Source organism: Homarus americanus, unplaced genomic scaffold (assembly GCF_018991925.1).
Source record: "Homarus americanus isolate GMGI-L3 unplaced genomic scaffold, GMGI_Hamer_2.0 scaffold59495, whole genome shotgun sequence".
NCBI lineage: Eukaryota > Metazoa > Arthropoda > Malacostraca > Decapoda > Nephropidae > Homarus > Homarus americanus.
This window is the reverse complement of record NW_024732415.1, coordinates 1,368,067-1,387,225: the sequence shown is the minus strand read 5'-3', so window position 1 is coordinate 1,387,225 and position 19,159 is coordinate 1,368,067. Positions and strand designations below refer to the sequence as shown.

Below are 19,159 nucleotides of genomic sequence, written 5' to 3'. Positions count from 1 at the left end.
ACGGGCTATTTTCCTTTCAGTTAAACAGACAAATATAATTACAGTAGTTTTCAAACGGCATATTGTGCTCTCCTAATATAAACAACAGTTTCGTTATGATAATAAGACCATTCTTTCTATACCTGTAAGAACAGGTTCACTAACACACATACATTACCAGATACCATACAAAAGTCTGATCCTTTTACCCGAAAGTGAAGGTCAGAGTCACAAGGAAGTACAATATTCGAGTTCAAAATCACGTCAAGCTGAACCATGTGAATCTTAAGTTAAAAACGTTATTAGACCTCCTACAGCCTTGACCTTACGTGATTGTTGACCCAGGAAGCGATGGTGGTCACAAAGATTTCTATCATACCATTTGACCAGAAGTGTCGAAGGAACATTGACATTTTGCGGGTAAATTAACTTAACCTAATCATATCTATCCTAACCGAAACAGTCCTAAACTAACCTAACCAGACCTAACCTACACTGGAGCAGGTTCAGGAACCGGTGCATGCCCAGTACTTGCCAACAGTGCGTAACAGACTTGACCGATCGCCCAAGTGGTTAACGAGCCGATCAGTGAAGAGGATAAAAGTAAAATTAACAAGTCCTAACTTTAACCTAACTAGTCCGACCTAATCTAACAAGTCCTAACATAACCAGTAGAGCCCTAACCTAACCCCAAGGTAGTATAAGGGTATTTAATCTTTAAATGAAATAATCTTGGGCGCTAATCTTCAGGTGATACCCACTAGGAAACACCGAATCCTAAATGGGGTTCGAGCCCTTGTACTGTCAACATAACCAGAACACTACCTATATTTACTGTATACCTGCTTTATATATATATACATTATGAATTAATTTAAACTTCAATCACGATTTTACTGAATATATTTAACTGTCTGTCTGTTATTCCCACAAGGGTTCAGAGGATTCAGTAGCTGTTTCAGACGTGAACGACTCGCACGGTGCCAGCCAATCAGGGAGGCGCTAGCAGAAGACAACAATATGGAGGTCTTCCGCATCTTCGTCCTCCTGTCAGGTAAAATATAAACCTATCTGAACCTTGAGATTTATTTACGAGTATCAGGTCGTCTATCTCGAGGAGTATGTAGTGAAGATAATGGACGAGATGATGTGCTGATGACGTGGATATCTACGTGGCGTTATCGACCCTGTGTTAACCCCCATATAGAACACTCTAGTTTTCTCTAGTTTTTTTCTTAACCTGTAATTTACGATATATATCATTTACTTTAATGTTTGTTAATTGTACCAGGTGTGTGTGTCAGGTGTAGGTAGTGTAGGGAGAGTCCAGGTGTGGTTTAAGACTCGTGGGTATATGAGGTTTCTTTCGGTATTTCTCTCCGATTTACTGTTTCAATCTTTAATGTATGAAATATGGACCAAGGAAAAAAAAATACTCGGAATTAATCATTTAGGAAGTAAGGACTAGCCGCCATACCTCCTGTGCTTTGATAAATTAACCAAAAAAACATTACTGAAGTATGATTTGTGCTTTAATGAACCACTGATTGTTACAGTACTCAAGTTTAGCACTACCCGGTGGTTCATTTCAATTAAAATCATGCTTCAGTGGTTGTTTTAATACATTTCATACATTTTTGAAGCCACAGCCATACAGATTCATGTTTTATAAGCTTTAAACCCAGATAATTCAACAGAGGAGCTTAGGTCTTGACAAAAATACTGAAATTGTTGTATTAAGTTTCGAAATATTCACATTATTTCGACCATTCCACAATTCACCTCAATATATTTACAAACATGGAGATACGATAGAACTAATTAACAAAACACAATAAAATAAATAGAATGTAGAATACAAATTTTGACTGACTTTACTGAAAAATTAGAGAACGATAGTGAATTTTTTTTTTTTTTTTTACACAGGAATTAGCCCACCCGGGCACAGGTCAAACGACCCACAATAGGGCCTGGAGGGTGAAGAACCAATAGACGTTTACAAACACTGATTATTCTATATTCTATTGGTACACTATTAATTGGTGACTTGAAATGATTTGAATTATATAACAGAATTTTTTATTTTATTTTTTCCAGTTCTGGCCAATGTGAAGGCTGCTTCTAAAGTACTGGAACTGAGTGATAGATTCCTGGAGCTTCGAGGAGAGTCAACATGGCTGATAATGGTGATGCAATTTACTGATGTTGTACAGATAATGGCATTTGAGTCATCCTTTCAATCATATTAAATCGTAACCTTTTTTTATTTAAGAATATATTAATTTTAGTAATTATTCTGTAATGTTTTTTGGGGGAAGTGCTGATAACATTGTAGTACTGTATTGTTGCATGGTAGTACACTAGTGTTACACATTATACAAGGTGGGCGAATGATGAACGACTCATTTTATATACATACTGCACAATATATATAATAGACACAAAACTCATCGTACATACATATTACATTATACAAACTACACATACATATTACATTATACAAACTACACATACATCATACATATAAAATACATACTACATGAACACATGTAAAAAAATATACATATAGTGGAGATATATACATAGCTTATACCATACTGAGACTGCTATGTATGATGTTTGAGTTATATCTCACCCACCCTATACAGTATGTCTGATGACCATCTTTTGACCGCCTCAGTTCTATGCTCCCTGGTGTGGCCACTGCAAGAAGCTCGACCCAGTATGGAACCACGTGGCCCATGCGTTATACGGCACCGATATCCGAGTGGGACGTGTGGATTGTACCCGCTTTACTGCCGTGGCGACGGAGTTTGTCATCAAGGGATTTCCCACAATAATGTAGTGAGTGTGAATGGTTGTGGAGTTTTCTTTGGAGTTAAAAGTGGAGGATAGAATATTTAAATGACTGGGTTTTTTTCTGGTCATTGGAGGTTAGCTGTAGGGACGGCAGCCATCATCAGTTGAAGTTTTACGATCGTTGTATTCCATTTTTACCTTTGCATTAATATATCAATATACTTCATAAAAATTTGTAACTAAAATTATTTCTCAAATCTGAAAAAAAAAAATGTATTACGTATATTTAAAATTTCAGCGTAAAAGGGCACATCCGCCATGTTTACAAGGGTGATCGTGTCAAGGAGGAAATTATAGGATTTGCCTTAAGGATGTCGGCGCCCCCTATCCAACACATACAGTCCTCGCGTCACCTCAAGGAAACAGTAGATAGAGGAGACCTTTTCTTCATATATGTTGGAAATCAAGAAGGAGATTTATGGGTAAGAAAATCCAAACATAGTGATCTGGTCTTTGTTGTCTGATGAAGCAAGGGTCAAATGTTACTTCATGTCTCTCTCTTTCTCCCTCTCTCTCAAATGTTTAAACTTCATAAACTTCTGTATTCATTTCTCTACTTGTTAGCTACCACTGATAAACGGCTCTCCCACAGGAATCCTACAGAGCGCTGGCTAATGAATACAGACCATTTTATTACTTCTATCACATTGACGCCACTTGTATGGAGGAGGTAAGCTTTAGGTTTATACTGTATATACTTCAGAGATAGAATTTATGGAGTTAAGCTTTCAATATATACTTCAGAGATAGAATTTATGGAGTTAAGCTTTCAATATATACTTCAGAGGTAAAACTTTTCCCAATCTTTTTCTGGTACATAAATGAAATAACAACACACTCAATTACTGAAGACCATTCGCCTCTCTCCCTGAACCACGAACCCCCGAGATTCAGACGCATGAACCCGAACCATTTATAGAGACAATAATGTTTTCCCCAGCACGTTAAGTTGGAGTATAACCCAGCGGTGATGGTGTTCAAGGACGAGATGCAATTCTTCTACCCAGGTAACGTAAACTTCCGAGTTGTGTTAAAGATTATGTATTATTATTATTAACAACTTTAAAACTTCTTCAATGCCATCAAATTGTCATTCTTTTCGTTAGGTCTTTTAGCTCTTAAATGGCAGCTATCATCGGCGGAAGTTAGCTGCAGGGCTTGCAGTAATCATCAGTGAAAGTTAGCTGGTGATGTGAATATTGACACTGTTGAATTAATGAACACTGCCATTATTACACATAATTTATGCTTGAAATACTATACTACACAACACTATGTCTTTCTTTAGTACCAGATGAAATAGATATGGCAGAGGACAGCAACCTACTCAACACCTCCTTGACGGACTGGATCAACCACGAGCGCTTCACAACCTTCGTTAAAGTGACTCACGGGAATGTGCATCAGTTATGGAAGGTGAGGTTAATTTTTTTCTATAATAAATGAAAAAGAAAACACATTATATATTTGATTACATACATAACTTGCTAAGGGAGATATTATTTATTTTTTTACTAATATAACTTGAAAACACACTATTTTATATTTTATTATTTCTCTAAGGTAGATGTTAATTTTTTTTACTAATATGCCCGGTAATATACGGAAATGGCGGCCGCTGTACTTAGAAAACCTGCTAAGTGTAATGTTCTTTGGCATATCGTTATTGACTCTGCTGTATGTGGGAGTAAGACACAGCTTATACAGAATTATTGTTTATTACAGATCAATAAGTTCCTGGCCATAACGGTAGTGAAGGAGAGTAAGATTGGCCGGATCACGACGGACGAAGATGCGTAAGTTTTTGAAGTCTTTCGTGCAGTGAACAGAATTGATATAATAACTATAATACAGTCATCCCCCAATTCACTATAATGGAAATGGTTAGTTTAGGATTAAAATTCGAGAAATAGAAAGCAAAACTCACTATAATGGAAATTATGGTCAAAAGTTTGAATATACTTTAGAAAATAATATACCTACAGTAGTTACAATCTTCCTCCCTCCAACAATTAACAAAAACTGCTAAAATAAACAAACATGATACATAACACATCATAAAAGACAATAACACACGTTTTATGTACAAAAAATAGTTCAGCCAGCCATCAAGCTGACTCGAACGTGTGTGGCTGCTGTCCTGTGGTGTGTGTGTGTGTGTGTGCAGTGATGTCGGCCCCAGGGGAGGGAGCACAGCTGGGCTAGCAACATTAGTTACAACCCACTGCCTCCACACATACACACCCATGCTCTTCATTTTTCTTATTTTATAGTTATATATTATACAATGGCAATGTCCAAAGCCATCTCACAGCTGACTGGTGATATGTTTTGGGGATATTTACAGTATTATGACTCACGGACACACTCACATCTCTCTCTTCCACTGGCTTAATTATTGTATATTTATGTTCAGGATAGTATTAATAAAGCTTATTGTTGTGTTATGTGTATGTGTTACATTGTAGAGTCAAGATTTAGATGTGTAGGAACCTGTCTTCACCTATATAATAGGAATACAGTACAGGCATATGGGGAAATTAGGTTTAATATACAGAACTTCGACTTACGGCAAGATTTTACGGAACCTAACCCTTCAGAATATCGGGGATGACTGTATGTATAGGTAAATAACCAAAATATATATAGAAGTTAAACATAAAGTTAAAAAAAATAATAGTACTAAGAACATTGTTTAGGAAAATGTGTGTGTGATTATTCTCTCTTGTGTTTTCTGCAGGGGGTCTAAACCACTTGGCAAAAAATAGGCTTATGCTGTAGTTTCTGTAGCTACATGATTGTATTAGATGAGAGTTACAGTACTAATTCATAAACTACTAATGTCTTTCCCAATTTCAGAGAAGACTATGTTGATGGGTACAAGTAAGTGGAAACCAATGCACAATATTTGAGGTAGTTTCTGGATTATCTGCTCCTAATTAGAATGTAGATATTTGCCTCGTCCTTCCTGTATGCCACTTAAAGAATGATATCAATATTAAGTATTCATTTTACGGTTGAGAAGAAATAAATTTAGTTTTTTTCGAATACTTCGGATATCCTCGTGTAATCTGTTATATGTATGTTACGTACACACACACACCAATACTCCTGTACTGTCAATTGTCCAGGAATGGGAATTTAAATGCTTGTAATCATATGTTTAAACTCTCTTGATATTTGTATGATTTTATGGTAATCTACTACAGTGTTAAATGTGGAGAACTTCAGGCAATAATAGGCAGTGTTTTGAAGTCATTGATTTTCTTGGCCTGATTTTTGTTTTCATTCCTCTAGTCCTAATGGCCCTTACTTTCCCGGTCTTATTTAGTATTACCAACACCTACTTCCAACACCTTTTTCATATTTTAGTATTGAAAAGGATAATGGTATAGTCAAATTTGTAAATGTTTCAAAATCTATACATTAGTTAGAATTAAATCATCTATTTCATGCATACTTTCCTCTCCATCCAGAAGTTTGACAAATGCAGTCAACTCCAGTCATTTATATCCTTTCACAAAATACTACAGCCAATGTTTCCACTGTACTGGGGGTGTGTGTTACTGTACTGGAAGCTAAATATCCATTATGTATACTGTATATGCTATTTATACATATGAACAAGTATGTGTTGGTATTTATACATGCTATCTTAATCCTTTCCTGATGTTTTTATTTTTCACCTCTCTAGCATCACTCGTCTCCTCCTCCTTCACCCTTACTTTGAGGTTCCTGTTCCCCTTAATAAACACCAGACAGACATAGAAGGGGAGCAAACATGTGGATACTGGAAATGATAACTTATGACTGTGCTCATTGTTTTGGTAGTCACTGGGAATGAAGCTGTCTCTCTGACCCTGTGTTAACTTTGCTACCATACAACCACCTTTAATGTTGCCTAATGTTTTCAGTATTTTCTTTATAAATACATTACTGACTTCACTCTTAAAACTATAATGTCAATCTTACCATCATAATTGAGTGTTCTAATATTTGGTGTATAAATTATCTAAATTCTATAGTTTGGTGGGTATATTTATTGTTTAAAAAACATATTTATTGTTATCCTGGAGTAGAATGCACTTGGTGTTTTGTACTCCATGTTGGCAACTGTTTCTGTAAATATGTTGAGCCATAGGCATAGCAACACACACTATCCTATCCCCTTCAGTAAAGAATAGTAAATACAACACATTTACAGTAGATAGTTTAAACACAGCTTTAGTTTAAACCTTCCCTCTAATAAATCAAAGTGTTGGCAGATGGAGCAACTTTTAATGTAGGTGAGAATATATAGTACAATAATACCTGTTTATTTAGTCTGTAATTAATATATACCTTTCATCTCTCAATTTCCTCTTTTGCAAATCTTTATTATATAATATCCCTTAAAATACTGTATAAATTGTAATAACCTGTTCACTTATGGAGGAGCTCTAATTTATAAAAGAATGAATATAAAATGTAAAATATAAACTTTGGGACAGCTTTTGCTTAGTCTGGATAATATTGAGATAACTAATATTAACTTGTATATGGCTCAGGTATTTTTTGACATTGGCTGTAATGTTATTGTGTCTCTCTTATCAACAGGTTTAAAGATATGGTCGAGTCGGTTATTCGCAACAGCCGGGACAAATATCACAAGTAAGTTCGGGTTGCGATTGTTTTTATTTACACTAGGGTACTTTGTCTTTCTCTCCATGGGTATTTTGATTCCATAGTAACTAAAGTAGAAAGAAGATAATTATTATGTTTATCAAAGATTCTGGCTCGATAATGATATAATTTGGACAGGCATTTCCAATTCGGCTGGACTGGAACACCTGATTTAGCGAACAGCATTGCCATGGAGCGCCTTCCACTCCCTTCCTTGCTGGTGGTGAACTCGACCACCATGCAGCACCATCTCCCCGAGGACCCAGCACAGCACCTCACTCCAGCAGCTGTTGAGATGTTCCTAGACTCCATCATAGCGGAAACTGCACCGGTAAGTTCAAGTATGGCGTGCATTCTTTGTAAAGGGTGCAAATCGCGTCAAATCATTGGGTAGCACTACTTGCATTGGCGACACAAATTGCATCATTAAACTTAAAAAATTTACCGCCAACATTTTTCAATACAGTATAAGTGTTTCAAATTTAGTTGGGTCATAGATGAATGCACGAACCTTACAGAAAGTAACTTGCGTGAATATTCCCCATATTTTCAGTCGTACGGCGGTGACTCATGGCCTATAAGAGTCTACCGAACCTATTACAATGCCAAGACGTCCCTGGAAGAGATGTGGCAAGGCAATCCGGTGTTAACTTCGGTTCTCTTTGGTCTGCCAATGGGCTTCCTGTCACTAATCTGTTATTCCATATGGTGCTCGGATATCCTGGATGCTGATGAGGAGGAAGGTGAGTTGAATGGCATTGAAGCTTGAATGTTTTCCTGATGTAACCAAGACAATTCATGGATTATAAACTTAATATTTTTCTTAAAGTTTTTCAATCAAATTATTCTTATTTCTAATTTTATTTCAGAGGACCATCATGAAAAGAAAGAATGATGGAAGATGAGAAGATATAATCAAATTACTTGTTACATTGAGTACCAGTATATGGACTACTTGGCTGTGTTGCAAGGTTAGGTACTGCAGCTCTTAATGTTACTCACGTTGAACTATCATAAAATAACCAATATTAGTTGTTGTTTCGGGGGAAGTGGCAACGTAATTCACTTCGAGTAAAACGTTGAAGAGAAACTGTATAAGAATTACTTGTATGATTATAGAATTTCAGTCTAATTATGGAACCTGTCATGTAATTGTTTATGCCATAATTGATTTTACTGCTGGTCTAATCCACACACCTTGACCAAATATCCTGTATAAGTGACATATTGGTTTACTTTACTGTTACTGAAAGCTTGATGGTAGTCTTAGAGAATTAGTTACTACTTATTTAATACTGTGTATGAATTACGAGTGCTAAAGTCATGTATAAAAGTTCAAGCTAAACTGTGGGACCTTTAAATATTCCATGGTTCAATGTATTACAGCTGTTATGTATTGAATAATGAACGTTCAGTATCATAGACAGCTTTTTATTCATTATTTAACCCCAATTTCAAGATGGGGTCGCACTATCCAACTGTTAATTTCTTGGGATGATTTTCAGTCACATTTCTCTCTTTCCTCCCTCTCTCCCCTTCTCTTAGATGTTCCCAAGGACAAGAACAAATTCATATTGACAGAAGGGGTCCATTCAATATATGTTTGTTTTATTTTTAAGAATAATTAGAGTATAATGAGAAAAAAGGAATACATTTTCTTTGACAAACAGAGGATTGTATTCTGATCAGGTATCCCGTTATGTATGAATGGTGAGTGTGTCGCTGGTGCTGGGGAGGATCACTTAAAGAATCTTCAACCTCGACTTATTTCACCTTAAGATTAACCACCCTAACCTAACATAACTTATCGTATATTAACCTAACCTCACCCCCCAAATAGTGCCACGGTGGTTACGAATCTTTAGGTGAAAAATGCCGAGGTGGAGAGATTCTTTAGGTGATCTATTGGGGATGTGCTTTGTCTGATTACCTTTTGTTTTGGTATGGTTAAGGCCCCGAGGAGTACATTAACCATTAGTTTTGAATGTAAGATATTTTAGTGAATATTAATTACTCATACCTGTATTTAATTACCTGTTGACAGTAAACCCACACATTTAACCAAAAGTAATATACGTGTAATAATGTTTCAAGTAATGATGGTAATGAAGGTTCCACAGCACTATAAGTATATACTGAAGCTGCCAAATATTACTTAATGCTACTTTTTAAATACACAGTAATATTCTTAAGGTGATAATTTCCCCTTAATAATCTTGTGGTGACAATAGTAATGATATAAGCATATTATATTTTGATGTACTTAGTGTATTGTTAAGTATTATCAATGCAGGATTAAACCACTTTCTGAAATTATATATATGTTGAATAATATACTGTATTGTTGAACCCATGTTAGAGAGATGTGTATTTCATCTGGTTAAGGCGAGTGTGGAAGGTAGAGTAAATCGTGAGATATTCCTCTTGGATTACAGATATAGTCCAGCATCTACCACTATTGGATCTTTAACCATTTGTGTAGGATATAAGTGTGAGGACTATTATTACCCATATATGGAGGAAAAAAAAAGTTTGTGGGTTTTTAGAGGTGACTTGTGTTGTTGAGCTGAAATGGAGGTTATTCTGTATACAAACCTTTTGTTAACATAGGCTGTATCTCTCTATAATGTGCGGCTGGTCACTTACTTGTAAATACATACAGTGTGTTTGTATTTTATTCATTTACTGTATGTGTGTGTATTCTGCCCTTCATTAAAGTATGGCAATTCAGTAAACTACACCCAGTTAACCTGATTGCATTTAGTAACTTTCTCTAAATACTTTGTTTGTTGTTGACTACTTTTCTCATATAATAAATCAAAATACAGTATAACCAGTTTTATGAATTTTTCAGTAATTTACAAATTTTGGAGTTTTACATTAATTTCTATCTTGCTTGTGGGATACTGTGTGTTAGTTTTATGACCTGTGGTATTTATAGGGATAACGAGGTCATATTAAAATGTAATTAAGTTTGTTTTAAATAAAGTAGGTGAAGTTAATTGTGGGCAGAGAAAGAACCGAGAGCAAGTCGTGTAAATGTACGTATGATTCACCTATACTTTTACTTGTGTATGGTTATATATTATATGCATCCATGTGTGTGGATACATGGATGTTATGTATGTGTGGGTAGATTTTAGAGAAACTTACAAATAATTTTGGAGAAACAGTAGTGTAGTATTTATGATATTTTTGTAGAATTAGGTATTGAACTTTGACCTCAATTCTGTACTGTACCGTACTAATTATCTTGAGGTAGCAGCACGAAGAAGTACATAAAATAGTGTGGAAGTTGCCAGTCTCTTGTGACCTCAGTACAAGAGAGATGGAGAAATTCATTGATATTAGTCATTAGGAAACCAGAAGCTCTCTCTCTCAATCACCTACTAATGATTATCAGAGAAATTATGGGTATCTATACTGTCAGTCTCTTCCTCATGCTGACTTCCACATTCCATTTTGAATTTTTATGTGTTTGATTTGTCTGAAGTTGTGTCGTAAAATGACATTAAAACATTGAAAAGAGTTGTTTACAATATTGAATAACGGTAATGAATCAAAATGTTCATCTATATATATCGAAGTTGTGATATACATTCAAGTAATGTCAAAATATCACATCGCTTCAATTACAAAGGGGATTAATCTTTTCTATAATTACTCATAAAAGACAATAAATATTTCAATTATCAATGGAAGAGTATACAGTATAGTTTTCTACACATAAAAACCTGGTTGTGATATATGGTAAGTTAAAGACAAGTTTGTTGGGAGGGCTAAGGAGAACCAAGAGGAGGAGGAGAAGGAAGCCACAAGAAGGATTGAAACCCATTTTTGTATAAAATCTTGGCTCTTGAGTTTATATTCTTCCTTGGAGGTAAATGGGGACTTAATACACCACAATAGGAAAGATAGATAGGTGTGCAAGATGGCAGTACAGTGAAACCTCCATATAACGCACTTCCCTCGCCATACAAACCGTGTGATGGAGGGTTTCGCATCTAACGGACCCTCGATATAATGAACTTTCCTCTCCCTGTATAGTCTGTTTAATAGAGGTTTCACTGTAATATTATATAGGAAGCTAGTGTATATATAGTATTACTAGCTAATTTATTCATATTTTATAAACCATCTCTTGCTGTAGAGTATATGATTAATGTTTCAAGCTGACTGACTCATCTACACTATCACCATGACACTTAAATGCAGTTCCTTCCATGTCTCATCTTCATTCAATCCCTACTACTTCCCCTTCAGTTCTTCGGGATATCCACACTCACTCATTCCACTCAAGTCTTTCATCTGCACTTTATCGACCATTCTCTTCCACCTTGTTTCCTTATAGTTTTCTACCTCTCCTTCCCCCTCAAATTATTGGTGTTCTATCTGCCTTATATGAAGTCTCTGATCTAGTTTTCATCACCATCTTGTGTTCAATCAGCCGTACTTCACTATTAATGGACCATGAACATACCAGTAACCCCTTCATTTTGGATTAATCTCTCTATTAGTTTTTTATATGTATATGTATGTTTCAGTCAGTATGTCAAATCAGGCAATCTGTAAAATACCCATAACAATGTCCATTTCCTGTTGTTTATAGGTAAGGTTATTTAGCCAAGAACTACAAATATTCCATTGAATATAACTGTAAACCTAACCTGATCTAATCTAAACCCTACACTAACCTAACTTAACCCAACCTATATACAACACAACATAAAACGGAATTTTTCATGGGTAATCTGCAAACTGCCCGATTTCGACACATTGACCCTAACATACTGAACATTGTTTGGAAAGCCATAAAACAAACAGTATACTGTACTTAACCGTTTAAGCAGCAATAAAAGTACCAACATGACTGGTGGAAATATACGTGTTGTATTTTTCTGATGTTTGTAACCCATGAACAAACTAAACTATATTGTTGTTCCATCCCCCCAAAAAAATTCTTGTGTGGAAGAAAATTTACTTTGTCTAGAGAAGATATTTTCAGTGAACAAAAATACACATTAACTTTTAGATAACTGTTTTCTTGATGGTTTTACTCTGAAATGTTAACTTAACCCTTTGAGGATGATGTTTTAAACCTATGAGATGATGATTTAACCCTCCAGGAGTCAAAGGATTAAATATACTGTATTCAGTCTGTATCTATATAAATCAAGATAAACTATTTCTATATAACTAGTTAACATTATGGTTATGAAATTATCTGTCTTCAACTATGATATAAAACTTAATGGTAATCCTACTTTTTTAATATGGTATAGTTTGTGGTGTCAAGATGAGGATTTTTTTATCAATAAATTTCAGCTTCAAAAGTCTTAATGATTTTACAGATATATTTTAAGTTTATTACTGTATTATATGGTTTAAAAAATAATCATTATTTCTGTAGCTCATGTAACCGATGTATTTTCTTGACTAGTACTTTTAAAATAGTATGTATAGTTAGAATGAAAGGTTTTTATTGTGTAATATTGATTCGTGTAATAATACAGTTTTGTGATTACAGTGAAACCTTCATATAACGGACTGCTCTCTCTATTTAGTTCATTAGACGGGTGTTCACATCTAACGGAACCTCGATATAACAGAATTTCCTCCCCGTATTGTCCGTTAAATAGAGGTTTCACTGTGCTAAAACGTTACTATATGTGTGACCAATACTGTACCTTGTTATAGTTCTGTAAAGGTTAATACAACATGTGTGGACACTTAACTGTATGTACACTCTAGTCATATGCATTCAACATATATTTCAGACGTTTAGGTCATTTTTATGTCAAGGTTAATGCGGCATTAAATTGTCAAGTGTAATAATTTGGTTGGATTCCATGACTATGAACTTTAAATAAAGATAACTATATAAAATGTTGGTATCATTCATTCATTCCCTTTTGTAACTTTTAAGAGTGACGCGTGCACTCACGCGCATGTAAGCCATGCTTTGGCAATTGAGGTGCTTATCTTAATCTAGAACTGCTCATCTTAAACAAACCTTTACTGGCATCTTTAACGAGCAGTTTTATTGAGTCACTGATGTTTCGTGAGATGAATGCCATCATAGTGACTCCGACCACCTTACGACCAGCGTAGGCGTTTCCAAACATTATTATTAGCGCTCCCTGCCAGCCTGTCACCTTAGGTGTTTATAAACATTCAAGCAACCGCCAGGGTTGTCGCCCCTTAATCTCTTGGTAAATGCCACTATTTACACTTCCTAAAGTACACTGAAAACACCTGGGCCATTGCACCACAATGAGTACAGTATGTTTGAGTAATATTCTGCCCCATCTGGTAAGTGTGCCGGGAGGATAGTTAGTCTTCAGTCAGCTCTTGTCTAGTAACAAACCCTTCTTAACCCTCGCTGTCAGGTACTACCTTGGGACTAAGTAGAAGACTTAACCAGTAACAGAGTGGAAGTATACCTGGACCCTTGAGTGAAGCATCTGAGTTCTGCTTAACCAGGAAACCTGCCATTTAATCATCAAAAGCAATGGTACTTATAGACACACACACAAACACCCTCCCCACACACATACCAATACACACCCACACAAAAATATATACAGTACATTAAATTTAACCTACATTAGCCTAGAGATCTAAAATTGGGATGAGATATTGGTTGTGTCATCTGGTTAATTTCCAAAAGTTGCTCTTGTAATGGTCATGATAAGAGCTAACCTGAAAACCTTAAGGATTCATATTACGCTCAAACGTCCACAAAACCTTCCGAGTCCCCCAGTGGAAACGTCCCCCGTTTTCTCTGTTTCCCCCGCCTTTGTCTATGGGAGCAGACGCTGTATGCTGGGACCTGTTGCCATCCATTCCTTTGTAATCAATTTAATTTTGCTTTCGATAGCTGAGTCAGAGCATTGTTAGTGAAGATAATAGTAGAGAATGAAAAGGAGTTCATAGTCTCAATTTCAACGTCAGAGGGTACCGTAAATTAATTCATTGGAATAGGAGTAGCTGGACTCCCTGGCCTAGTTTGAGTGAGGGCGCCGCGGGCATTTTAACCGTTAGTAAGTGCCCGTCCCTTCATCCATACAGGTATGCCATTCCACGCTGTGTTGTAATTTGCCCTTCTTTAAGTGATTTGACTCAAGTAATAGTTGATTGTGCAAGTGTTACAGTAACGTAGTTGATATGCTCTGAGTAAAGTCATATTTACGTCTTTAACGTCCCCTGAAACGTGTTGTTGTTGTCACCGGTTAGTAAGTGCCCGTCCCTTCATCCATACAGGTCCCTAACGCAGCCTAGGCCGTGTCTGTAGGGTGGATGTTGTATCCACTATGTCTGGGGACATGTCCGAGGTCCAGTAGGATCAGTTACCTTCGTGAGACCCGGCCGTCAGACACTTCAGACCACCTATAGCCCCCATAGCTGGCTCGTCTGGCCCTAACGCTCGGTCCACGAGGTGACCCGGACCACCAAGCCACACACCACTACCAGCCCCCATCATTGGTGGATGAGTGTCTACCTCAGTAGGGCTATATTTGTGTGGTGGAATTAACCCACTGGGATCTCCAGAGTTCGTCAGATAGTACTCCATGGTGGCTGGACCCCATGGCTGTTGCTTGAGTATCACTCCTGACGACTGAGTGTTGTAGTGGCAGTTGCTCTAATATGTATGGTGCTAAGTGACTCTCCTAGTTGTGCTATTGAGTATGTCCACCCAGTAGGGTTGGAAGGGTATTGAATATGTCCACCCAGTAATGGTGTGAGTATGTTGAGCCTGAGGGCCTAGTAATAGATTTCGTCTGTTAGTACAAACCAATTCTTTCTTCTAATTTCATATTCATGTTTAAATAAACTTTGTATTTGTATAATTGTGTATATCATTTACCTACAGTATTTACCGTTATTTCTTCCCTATTGCTTGATACTATCATTACACCTACCCACGAGCCTCCTATCGTCACGCTACCAATGGTGATATATAAGAGTAACAGGAATTGTTACTGGCACACAGGCCCTCATGAATGGTGGCAGTAGCAGCCCTCATAAATGGTGGCAGCTCAAGCCCTCATACTCTGTACTGTTTATAGTATTGGAGAACTGAAAATTTGAATTAATTTTCCCACAGTGTAAGTTATTTTAAAATGTTGGTAAATTTAGCTACAATATTAACCAAGTGCTGCCTACTTATGGTTTCCTTAGCACCCACTACAACTCACAGGAGGTAAGTGGCACCTGGTTGTTTAGTGAGTTTGTAACATCACCAATGAATTCACCAATATTATAGTACAGGGTATACTGTATATTTTTTGTGTGTTTCATATATATTTTTCTGGTGAAATATGTTAAACTATGAAAAATTTATATTCATAAATGGTTTTACAGAGTTATTCACAAACAAATATTTTTCTATCATATCAATTCTCACAATTTCTAGGCCACTACAAAAATTACTACAAGGTTTAGATTTGTTGGTAGAATTTTTCACTTACTTGTACACCTGTAGTTTGTTGCTTCATAACCACATTAAAGATAAGGACTAAGCACACCTTTATGCATACTTCTTATACATTACACTACAGTACATGTTTAACTTTCTTTCAACAAACCTCACACACCATAACCATCTCTCCCTTACAAAGAATATATTAGTGATATCTCCGTTAGCCGGAACAATTGGTGCAGAGCACTTCCGGGAAAGAGAGATTTCTGGGTAATGAGACGACTTTCTCAAGGCCGGAAAAAATACCCCATCCCCGGAATTTTCTGGGTACCGGAAAATTTTCTTGGAATTTTCGGAAAAAGCGCCTGATTTTTATCTCTCAAACCCGGAATAACTCCCCCATCCCCAGAATTTTCTGGGTAGTGGGAAAATTTTCAGAGAAAATTTCAATTCTGGTTATCGGAGAGTTCCAGGTTTGAGGGATTCCTGCTAATGGAGATATATATTACTGCATTTCCCATCATTTCACCAACTTTTTTTAGTCTCTTAGTCCATTTTCATACCATTATCATGACTACTCCTAGACGGGTTTTTTTCTTTACCTTGCTACTATGTTTGTTAGTTCTTTAAGTTCTTGATGTTAGTCAGAGAATCTACTTAAACCACTACAGTGTGCGTCCATAAACAAACAATGATGATAAAGTCTGGAAAGTGTATTTGTACAATTTATACTACATTCAATTTAATTCAACGCCCCCAAACAAATGCTGTACAAAAAATGGTTTTAAAAATACGCACAAAGAAAACTTAGCTAGCGACGGGATCATCGTGTAGAGGGTGACCGGGCTCGAATTCATGCCACTTCTTATAACCAATCTGAAAGTGGATATTGATAGATATATAAATGTAAGGTTACTGAATACACCGGCAATGTTAATATATACAAGGATGCTTTACTAATGGTACTATATTATATACTAGCACAGGCAGCTAAATCCTGATCCCCCCCGAAAAATAAATTGTATCGTCTGTCTCTACACAATAAAATCAGGCAGTGTTCTGTAAAATATGTTAGTGTATAATATAAGGAATAGAATTTAAAAAATTTTCCAAACAGCTGGGCTTATTGATCTCATTATAGATGGCGTCTTCCCAAATAAAGCCTTGAGTGTACCCCTAGCTAATGGGTGGGAAAACGACTGCATTAAAATCTTTATCAATTATTATAAGACCCTTACAAAATTAGTTACAGTAAACAGGTATATGCACTGTTAAAAAAAAAACTATCTTTAAAAAAATTATAGACAATATGACACAACGGACGAAGGATTTTGACAACCCTACAGCGACAACAGGAGTCACAGTGTTCATTCTGTAATTAATCAATCCCCCGTCCTCCCAGTAAAGTTAGTTTTTCGAGTGACTGTACAAAAGATTTAATTGCAATACCTTATGAGTGAAGTCCTTCTTGCCTTCCTGCCAGCCTCTGTCCGGTGCCTGAGAGTAATCAAAGCCACCTGAGCCATCTTCAGCCACCCCAAACATCTCATTATATTCCTTCAACTGGTCCCTATGATAAAAGATTTACAGTATTAACACACTCACTAAATAATTACACCAATAGAATACAACCAATCAATTCCTATGTTTGTGGACATATATTTATTACAAGCATTACTGTACTCATTTGCATACATACAGTACAGTTCCTCCTTAACACAGATCATTAAGTTAGCTATGTAATTAATCTCCCTTAGCAGCTACATCACATGAAAAATAAATATATGTTGAATAAAGTCACATAAACTGAAGATTCAAATATACTTAACCCCTTGTGAACTGTGATCATCTCCGAGCTGAATAAAATCATCAGTCAACCCAATTATACAATATCAAATGTGGCGGCCCTATAGTGAAGGGGTTAAAAGCAATACTTCAATCAAGAAGACATAAACATACCTATAGTGATGATTGTACACCTTCTTGCCTGTGATGGGATCTGTCACGTCACCAAACTTGTACACCATTTTCACCAGCGAGTGGGAGATCAACTTTGTCATCTTCTCTGGTAGTTCCCTGACCGATATAAAACATTAGAGGGAAGATATAGATCCCAGTGCTTTATGGAGTTGATATATGCTTTACAATATAGGAAATGTTGAGAGATAATATAGGTACAGTATAGTTGTCAATTTTATTTTCATTATTTCGAAACTTTTACCCATTTTAATTCACAATGACCAGAATTAAGTGTAAATGGATCACGATAAGATTAAATTTCCTAGCATATTTCATCTGATGATTAAACACTCTAATGCTACCTAGGTTAGGTTAGGTTAGGTTAAGGGTGGTCAATCTCAGGGTGAAATAAACAAGATTACTTAAACTTCATGTAACATAATTAAATACACAACCACCAATCATTCACTCAAGCATAAAATACATTTCTGATCTATACTAATCTTAAGTTATCCATTTTACTACAATAATTGAACTTGAATGTAACTTACTTGATCAATACAACATCTCCAACCTTACACTGTTCCTCAGGGTCGTGGATGAAGTAGCTCTTCTGGGTGGGGAAGTACTGAAAGTTGACAAATAAAAGAGAATAAAAGAGGATTATACATCATCTCCACAGAGGAGCTTACAGAACCCAGTAACCATAACCAAATTACCTTAAATAATAAAAGACAATATTATCTAAGAATATTTCATGGTAGTTTGGTATTGGCTCAGTTTAGCTAATGGTAAAAAAAAATACCAAAGTAATAAATTCCCCCCATCTGATTTGGATTATTTTTGAGATAATGAAGTCATGACCGTAACTAGCTGTGGTCACCTAAGGACGCAATATACTCACCATATTTAGGTTATTATCCAAGTTAAGTCGTTTTACTCTAACTTTGGCGGCATTTTTTGTGTTATGAGCGATACATTGACCTATAAGAAGAGTGTTACGACCTAATGAACCAGCCATGTCTGAGGGGTCAGGTCAACTGCTAGACGGTGTTGTTATTGTTGAACCACAAGTTGAAGTTGTTGAAGTTGATTATTGTTGAAGTTGATTATAATTAGTTTATCATTATTGTCTTAGTTTATTATAATAAGTTTATATACGTATGATAATTTAAAAGTAAAATAATAAAAGAATCTGTTCGCTGGTAGTCGGTGTTCACGTTAACTCAACAACATTAAGATTGATTTATATATATATTAATATTTAGAAATATAACA

At 36.0% G+C, this 19,159-nt stretch overlaps 2 protein-coding genes across 3 annotated transcripts; one reads left to right on the top strand and one right to left on the bottom strand.

Moving 5' to 3' along the window:
- Positions 1-938: 938 nt before the first annotated feature.
- On the top strand, positions 939-13,386 carry LOC121868557 (protein disulfide-isomerase TMX3-like). 2 transcript variants are annotated; one of them, XM_042369297.1, is made up of 13 exons: positions 939-1,033; positions 2,077-2,165; positions 2,660-2,823; positions 3,077-3,260; positions 3,431-3,508; positions 3,779-3,845; positions 4,127-4,254; positions 4,564-4,634; positions 5,698-5,721; positions 7,435-7,488; positions 7,639-7,831; positions 8,054-8,243; positions 8,370-13,386. In XM_042369297.1, exons 1-13 carry the CDS (start codon positions 1,000-1,002, stop codon positions 8,393-8,395), a joined length of 1,302 nt encoding a protein of 433 aa, XP_042225231.1. In that variant the 5' UTR covers positions 939-999; the 3' UTR covers positions 8,396-13,386. The 2 variants fall into 2 exon arrangements, with proteins under 2 accessions (XP_042225231.1, XP_042225232.1); XM_042369298.1 differs by lacking the exon at positions 5,698-5,721.
- Positions 13,387-16,620: 3,234 nt separating this feature from the next.
- Positions 16,621-18,993, bottom strand: LOC121868556 (28S ribosomal protein S17, mitochondrial-like). Its single transcript, XM_042369295.1, has 5 exons — positions 18,786-18,993; positions 18,433-18,509; positions 17,882-17,998; positions 17,372-17,492; positions 16,621-16,798 (listed from the first exon to the last, which is right to left on the bottom strand). The coding sequence occupies exons 1-5, from the start codon at positions 18,900-18,902 to the stop codon at positions 16,730-16,732; spliced, it is 501 nt and encodes a 166-aa protein (XP_042225229.1). The 5' UTR covers positions 18,903-18,993; the 3' UTR covers positions 16,621-16,729.
- Between the last annotated feature and the right edge of the window lie 166 nt (positions 18,994-19,159).

Coding starts and splice junctions, on each gene's coding strand:
- LOC121868557 (XM_042369297.1), top strand. CDS start 1,000: ATGGAGGTCTTCCGCATCTTCGTCCTCCTGTCAG. Junction 4,635..5,697: donor ATCACGACGGACGAAGATGC/GTAAGTTTTTGA, acceptor TCCCAATTTCAG/AGAAGACTATGTTGATGGGT. Junction 8,244..8,369: donor GGATGCTGATGAGGAGGAAG/GTGAGTTGAATG, acceptor ATTTTATTTCAG/AGGACCATCATGAAAAGAAA.
- LOC121868556 (XM_042369295.1), bottom strand. CDS start 18,902: ATGGCTGGTTCATTAGGTCGTAACACTCTTCTTATAGGTCAATGTATC. Junction 18,510..18,785: donor TGGATAATAACCTAAATATG/GTGAGTATATTG, acceptor GTCAACTTTCAG/TACTTCCCCACCCAGAAGAG. Junction 17,999..18,432: donor GGAGATGTTGTATTGATCAA/GTAAGTTACATT, acceptor TATATCGGTCAG/GGAACTACCAGAGAAGATGA.